The sequence below is a fragment of the Zootoca vivipara genome, chromosome 13 (genome assembly GCF_963506605.1).
Source record: "Zootoca vivipara chromosome 13, rZooViv1.1, whole genome shotgun sequence".
Taxonomy (NCBI): domain Eukaryota; kingdom Metazoa; phylum Chordata; class Lepidosauria; order Squamata; family Lacertidae; genus Zootoca; species Zootoca vivipara.
This window is the reverse complement of record NC_083288.1, coordinates 11,895,074-11,902,919: the sequence shown is the minus strand read 5'-3', so window position 1 is coordinate 11,902,919 and position 7,846 is coordinate 11,895,074. Positions and strand designations below refer to the sequence as shown.

The following is a 7,846-nucleotide window of genomic DNA, read 5'->3' as shown; positions in this document are numbered from 1 at the left end:
CCAGCTGGCAAGAAAAGGAAAGGGTTAAAAAAACCCCACCATCTCCAATTGGTTCAGCAGACAGCGACACCTGCTGCTTCCGACGGGAATTGCCCCTGGCAAGGACCGCTCCGTCGCATCTCTCACCCGACCTATTGGCCCGACGCCCGCACCCCGCCAATGCCAAGGCAGTGCGAGGGGAAAGGGGCGGGACTCGTACCTCGAGCGCCCCTCAGCGGCGCCGGCGGGGATCGCAGCAGCTGAGGACAATAAAAGACCGGCCGGCGGGACAGAGCAGCTCAGAGCGTCTCGACGGCCGCTGCAGCATCACGTCGGGGATCCGCCTAGCCTCTAAGCGCCTTGGCATCCGTTGCTGCAACAATGAATCCGTGCCGTCCAGTCCCCTGCGTGGCCGTCCTGCTGGTCTACTTGCTGCTAGCCGGGAGCGCTTCGCACAGCCAGGGTATGTTAACCTCAGGTGCATCGACGGGGCGGTCCATTAACATCCTTTCAGCGCTGATTTCCATTTCGGGGGTGGGTGGGCGATTGCATGCGGGGGCCAAGTGCCGGGGTTTCCTGGAAGCTCTGGTAGGTTCCAAAATCCATCCTTTGGGGCAGCCGTCGGGGGTGAGAAAACTCCGCAAGCTCCGCCGCCGCCGTTGCAAATTTAAAGCCGCATTCAGGGGAGGGAATCCTGGCTCGGAAACGAAACAAACAAACAAAAAGCCAGCTAGACGGTTGGTAGAGAGGCAGACTTCGCCGAGGGTCCTAAAGATGACTTAAAGATCTGCGACAGGTGGGGCACAGCTTCTAAAACGCGAGGTGATGGGAGATAGCAGATACCATGCTTTTCGGCATGGAAATTTTGTAAACCCAGCTCCCTGTCCCCACTGTCTGTGGATTTGCTGTGTTTTGAGGCAGAACTCTGCTCACGCTCAGAGGAGCTCTTCACCTCTGGGCTGTTCACATTAAAGTTACTTTTTTGCTGGATAAATGGGGGGCAGAGGGGTGAAGTTGTACCACTAAAGTGTGCCGTTTTAGGGGGTGAAACTTAGCTTTTGCAGATTTATTGGGGGGGGTATTAAAAATATGTTTTCAGATATGAGGGATTCAAATCTGCTATTTTTGTGATTGGGTAATATTTAGCTTGGTAGGACTCTGATGATGAACTGCTTTCAGAAAACCAAAGAATTTGTTCTTTTACCTTCAGGAAAATGTCAGGCCATCAGCATCATCACTGCAAATAATTGGCTATCATTTTTTAATTATTAAAGGTAAAGGTATCATTTTTTAATTATTAAAGGTAAAGGGACCCCTGACCATTAGGTCCAGTCGTGACCGACTCTGGGGTTGCGCGCTCATCTCGCATTATTGGCCGAGGGAGCCGGCGTATAGCTTCCAGGTCATGTGGCCAGCATGACAAAGCCACTTCTGGCAAACCAGAGCAGCGCACGGAAACGATGTTTACCTTCCCGCTCTAGCGGTTCCTATTTATCTACTTGCATTTTGACGTGCTTTCGAACTGCTAGGTTGGCAGGAGCTGGGACCTGCTGATCAGCAAGCCCTAGGCTCAGTGGTTTAACCCACAGCGCCACCTGGGTCCCCCCCTTTTAATTATTATTCCTATACAATTTTATATGCTTTTTTTTTACTTGCCAAGCAAAACTAAATTATATAGATTTCACCAAAATATTTTTTGCATTCCCAAGTCATGCTACAGCTTTTTTAGAACCCTTCAAGGGGGGGGGGTTAATTTGGAGAAGTTGAGTAGCTAGTTAAGGCAAGTTGATTGGACAGGCATGCAACATACAGAATTTTAGGCTCTTTTCACACCATTATGAACACATTGAGGTTGGGAGCAACACCATCCCACCCCCCAACTCCCCAAGCTCAGCAAATGTTTGAAGAGGGCTTTGCTACACTTCTGCTCCAAGGCTGGTTATGTAATGGTCAGGTTCCAGAGACCTTCGGTCTTCATTTGGTGAAAATAACCATGCAGAGAATTTAGTTGTGCTAAAGCCTGGACGATACAACTAGGAGATGGGAGTGCCCAGAGCTCTAAGACTAGGCATCTAAAATCTTAATAAAGGATCTAGCCAGAGCTGGGCATCTCAAGTCCAACAGCGGTGAAAGTTTAAAAGCGTCTGCGATTGGATGGTGCCTATACTATTGAAGCATCTAAGTTAGAATGCCATTCTGGAGCTGGCAAGACCTGGTGCTCTGGGCAAAATTCTCAAGAGTTTGGTGCCTCCTGGCTGCAGAGTTGTCAGCCCCCTCGGTGTTTGTGCTCCTGAAAGAATTAGGCTGCATATACTGCTTTCAACTCAGGTGCCCTTTGAAGAACCAGCATTTCCCTTGGCCATGGAACTTAACATGCGCTTGCTAATCGCATTTCATTCCTTAAATGAAAGGGGCTTGGTTCACGCCTGAATGGAAGCTGCACAACTTCGCCAGGGGTGCGTGTGAGCTAGTTTGAGGCTGTACAGCCATGGAGGAAATTCACCTTGCACATGTTCATATGGAGATCAAGTTCACAGGCAGAAATCTGGCTCAGATTCGGCTGTGGGAGTGGCACTCCTTTGCTCCAAGCTGGCACACCCCATTTTGGGGAGGCTGAAATATTGAAAGTGTTTCATTGGGAGTAGCGATGCTATTAAGCTCGTAATTCAGGGGGCTTGGGAAGCTAATTTCCCAGAGACTACATGCAGCCTAAGGTGCTGCTCGACAATGCACCGGTGTGTCTGTTCAGAACTAAATACTGGAAGAGACCGAGGATATCTGTCCATCAGAAGGCAAAGTGGCAGAAGGGCTGGCCATGATTGCGTTAAAATGAACCTTGAAGGCGTGTGACAGACAGGGGAAGGCGTCAGTGCAGTTTAAAATGCCAGCAAAGTTTGTGAGATTGAAATACTGTGCTGGATGCTGAAAGGAAATGGGAAACCTTGACGGTGCTGTACGTGCTGGTTTGATAGAAAGGACTGAATGTAAGCTAACAATTTGCCCTCTAATGTGGACTTAAGCTTTGAGGCAATGTGTTGTATTTTTATTAAATATATACTGTGTTTGTGTGTGTGTGTGTGTATTTACCTGTTAGAGGTAGGTTGGGTTCAGCGTTCAGTGTGGTTGCACAGATATCTTTTCCTGGGAATAATAATAATAATAATAATAATAATAATAATAATAATAATAATTTATTATTTATACCCCGCCCATCTGGCTGGGTTTCCCCAGCCACTCTGGGCGGCTTCCAACAGAAATATTAAAATACACTAATTTCTTGAAGATTAAAAACTTCCCTAAACAGGAAGCCAGGAAAAGATACCTTTTGTGATTTAGGTAAAGGGACCCCTGACCATTAGGTCCAGTCGTGACTGACTCTGGGGCTGCGGTGCTCATCTCGCTTTACTGGCCGAGGGAGCCTGCGTACAGCTTCCAGGTCATGTGGCCAGCATGACTAAGCCGCTTCTGGCAAACCAGAGCAGCACATGGAAATGCCGTTTACCTTCCTGCTGTAGCGGTTCCTATTTATCTACTTGCACTTTGACATGCTTTCGAACTGCTAGGTTGGCAGGAGCTGGGACCAAGCAACGGGAGCTCACCCCGTCGCAGGGATTCAAACCGCCGACCTTCTGATCAGCAAGCCCTAGGCTCAGTGGTTTAACCCACAGTGCCGCCTGCGTTTGTGATTTGCTTCTCAGTAAATATGCCTAGGGTTGCATTGTTAAGTTTCTGTGCTCTTTCTCCGCAGCTGCTCCTATGACCGGGGAGCTACGGTGTCAATGCATCCAAACGGTCTCCCGTGCGATTCCACGCAAGCAAATTGCTTCCGTCATTCTCCTCCCCGAGGGACCTCACTGTGCCGTTCCTGAAGTCATGTAAGTGTCCTGGCCTGGGCCCAGCTCCTTCCTTGTGACTGTGTGCTGTGCGAAAAGCCCCTTCGCTCATGTTATGTACTGAGCTGAATCCTAGAACAATAGGATTCAGAATCAGCAGTCTGATTGGTCCGCAGGAGCTACCCAATCCAACTCCAGGTGGAAGTGAATCCGTAACCTGATTGGCCTGCAGGAGCAGCCAATCAGGCGGCTGGCAGAAGTGAATCTGCAACCTGATTGGCCCACAGGTGTAGCCCTGAAGTAGCCAATCACGCAAGACCCATTGTGTAAATAAGGTATATAAGCAGATGGTTTTGGGAAAAGAGCTATTCTTCTCTTCTTCTCCTTGATGACTATGAGCCGAATAAAGAGCATGAAATTCACTCTTGACTCCGAGTATATTTCAGCTCACCAGCTCAATTCTTTGCCTTCTCTTCCCTCCTTTGAACAGAGCCACCCTGAACAACGGGAGGAAAGTCTGCCTGGACCCCCAAGCGCCGTGGGTCAAGCTGATTGTCAACAAGATTATCGCAAAGGTAACTACAGAAAGCGCTGAGAAGGAGCCGCCATATCATTTGGGATCCATAGTGGAAATCTCAGGGCTCGTCTCAGGGGGAGGGCTTCCTTTTTGTGCTACATTTCTAGGTTCAGGTGGGCGCTTTTAGCTCTGTGTCTGAGAGCCTCTCCCCCCTCCCTTTTATTGCTGAAAACAATTGTGTGGGAAACCCAAATTAATGGCATCAGTCCTTTCACAGTCCTACCTCGGTTTAAGTACGCTTCGGTTTGAGTACTTTCAGTTTAAGTACTCCACGGACCCATCTGGAACGGATGAATCCACTTTCCATTACTTTCAATGGAAAGGTTCGCTTCAGGTTAAGTACGCTTCAGCCTTAAGTACAGACTTCTGGAACCAATTGTGTACTTAAACCGAGGTACCACTGTATTTATAAAAAGGATTTCTGCGCTGCCATGTTATAAAAGGTATCAAGGTGGTATACAGCCTCATTTGAAATGAAATAAGTGGCGCTGTGGGCTAAACCACTGAGCCTAGGGCTTGCTGATCAGAATGTCGGCGGTTCGAATCCCTGTGACGGGGCGAGCTCCCGTTGCTTGGTCCCAGCTCCTGCCAACCTAGCAGTTCGAAAGCACATAAAAATGCAAGTAGATAAATAGGAACCGCTATAGTGGGAAGGTAAACGGTGTTTCCATGTGCTGCTCTGGTTTGTCATGCTGGCCACATGACCTGGAAGCTATACGCCGGCTCCCTCGGCCAATAATGCGAGATGAGCGCGCAACCCCAGAGTCGGTCACGACTGGACCTAATGGTCATGGGTCCCTTTACCTTTACCTTTAAGTTAAATTAAATACTGTAAATTAAATAAGAAATTAAATTAAATTAAATCATTCAGGCAGCTGACATGATGTAGCTCATGATGACATATACCCATTGGGTTGTGGCATGAAGTGCTTTCAGAAGGTCAGATGAGGAAACAAGCATTGCAGTTTCTCATGTTCTCATTTGCATATATATATATATCTCTTCCTTTTTCTGGTTTCAGCCCTAACACGACAAGCTGCGGAAAATGCTTTGGGCATGGATACGGAGCAGTTGTGGGAAGCCTCTGGTTAGAGAAGCTGGATGCAAAGTCTACGGTCGAGCACCTTAAGAACTGAACCACTTAACAACTATCCACTCGTATTTATTATCGAAACTGATTGGAATGTATTTATTGCTACCTGTAGCTCTATCCGGCCGCCTGGTGGATTCAGCACGCTAGATGCCACTGTTATGTATTCTGTGAAGCCAACTGAATGTACACACTGCAACACTTGGGCGCTTTTTGATAGGTTGCCGCCCACTCTGAGCACTGTTTCTGCAATGGAGGATGGGGTAGAAATATTCTCTGTATTAAGTATATCGATAAAATGCCAGAGTGCCATTCAGCTAATAGTCTTCTGGGCAGCTCCCGCTGAAATGAATGGGAGCAGCACAAGAGTCCTGGCACGTTTTTGATTACACGTATATTCATAGAATTGTGGAGTTGGAAGGGACCCTGTGGGTCATCTAGTCCAACCCCCTGCAAAGCAGAAATCTTGCCCACAGCTGTCCCTGGGTGGGCTTGAACCACTAAACTTCTGGTTTATAGCCAGACACACTGGCCCATTGCTGTGAAGGTACAACACACTGATATTATTCTGATATTATTGCTGCAAACCTGGCTATGAAGCTATGGAATGAATTTTGCTTAATGAACTTTGCTTAATGAGTATATTTAAATAAGGATTTTTTATTTAAAAAAATATTGTAAAGAACAGCGATGTTCTATGTACACTTGGATATTTCATGTCTTCAATGTATGGCATACTGCCATGGTTTTTTTTAGGGAATGAGCATTTTATTATTGTGTGTCTGGATTATAAATTCCTTTTCTTATCTGTTTAACTGTGGAATGCGACACATTCTGTATAAAAATGGGTTTTTTTTCTAATTATAGTGCACTGAACTACATTTTTCTTCCAGATTCTGTTGCTGAATTTTCATTTATTTATATACTACCAATTAACTCAAAAGTTAAAACAAATAACAGGAAAAGTACATTTTTTAAAAATGCAGTTGATAACCCTAAGAGCACTATTAATTCCTGACCTTTAGGAAACACAGGAAAAGATTGAGAGCACACATGTTTTTAACAAACACCAAAATAGAACCAAGGTTGGAGCTTATTAGAGGCTCCTCCATTAAACAAGGCGCCACCACAGAAAAGACTCTCCCCGGTTTCTGCTAACTGAAACGGCATCAAAACCAAGAAAGCCTTCAGGGCTGAGCTCAAGGCTCAGGCCGAATAAACATTTATTATTGTGTTTAAAGCCGTAAATGGCCTCAGTCCAGTATACCTGAAGGAGCGTCTCCACCCCCATCGTTCTGCCCGGACACTGAGGTCTAGCGCCGAGGGCCTTCTGGCGGTTCCCTCACTACGAGAAGCCAAGTTACAGGGAACCAGGCAGAGGGCCTTCTCAGTAGTGGCACCCACCCTGTGGAATGCCCTCCCACCAGAGGTCAAAGAGAATAACAATTACCAGACCTTTAGAAAGCATTTCAAGGCAGCCCTGTTTAGGGAAGCTTTTAATGTTTGATGGATTTCTGTATTTTAATATTTTGTTGGAAGCCGCCCAGAGTGGCTGGGGGAACCTGGTCAAATGGGCGGGGTATAAATAATAAATTATTATTATTATTATTATTATTATTATTATTATTATTTTATTTTATTATTGTGTTCTGCCTTATGGCCTGTTTTTATATATAATGTAAATTAAAATTTTACACATAAGCAGCAGGCAATATAAAATAAGGAGATAAAAATGTTACAGTATAGCAAAAGTAAAAGGGTAAAGGACCCCTGACAGTTAAGCTCAGTCGCGAACGACTCTGCGGTTGCGGCGCTCATCTCGCTCTATAGGCCTAGGGAGCCGACGTTTGTCTGCAGACAGTTTTTCCAGGTCATGTGGCCACCATGACTAAGCCACTTCTGGTGAACCAGAACAGCGAACGGAAACGCTGTTTACCTTCCCGCCGAAGCGGTACCTATTTATCTACTTGCGCCTTTGATGTGCTTTCGAACTGCTAGGTTGGCAGGAGCTGGGACAGAGCAACGGGAGCTCACCCTATCGAGGGGATTCGAACTGCCGACCTTCCGATCGGCAAGCCCTAGGCTCAGTGGTTTAGACCACAGCGCCACCCACGTCCCTACAGCAAAAGGACCCTCCCCTTAAAACAACAACAACAACAACCTCAGCACACACTACCTCCTACCTGAAAGGCTTTCTGAAATACAAAAGTCTTAGGCCAAAAGGCCTAGACTACTTCATGCAGCAGTCATCAAGTTTATAACACTAATGGCTTCATCCTGTGGCGGTTGGTAACATTTTGACTTGATAAGGGCTGCAATTTTTCACCTTGCTGCTTATGTATATAGGAATGGGTACGAGGTGCCATC

The 7,846-nt window shown here is 46.5% G+C and overlaps 1 protein-coding gene across 1 annotated transcript; it reads left to right on the top strand.

Annotated features, from left to right (window-relative positions):
- The first annotated feature begins 293 nt into the window (after positions 1-293).
- Positions 294-6,373, top strand: LOC118095131 (growth-regulated alpha protein-like). Its single transcript, XM_035136146.2, has 4 exons — positions 294-442; positions 3,728-3,854; positions 4,303-4,387; positions 5,411-6,373. Exons 1-4 carry the CDS (start codon positions 361-363, stop codon positions 5,414-5,416), a joined length of 300 nt encoding a protein of 99 aa, XP_034992037.1. The 5' UTR covers positions 294-360; the 3' UTR covers positions 5,417-6,373.
- The last annotated feature ends 1,473 nt before the right edge of the window (positions 6,374-7,846 follow it).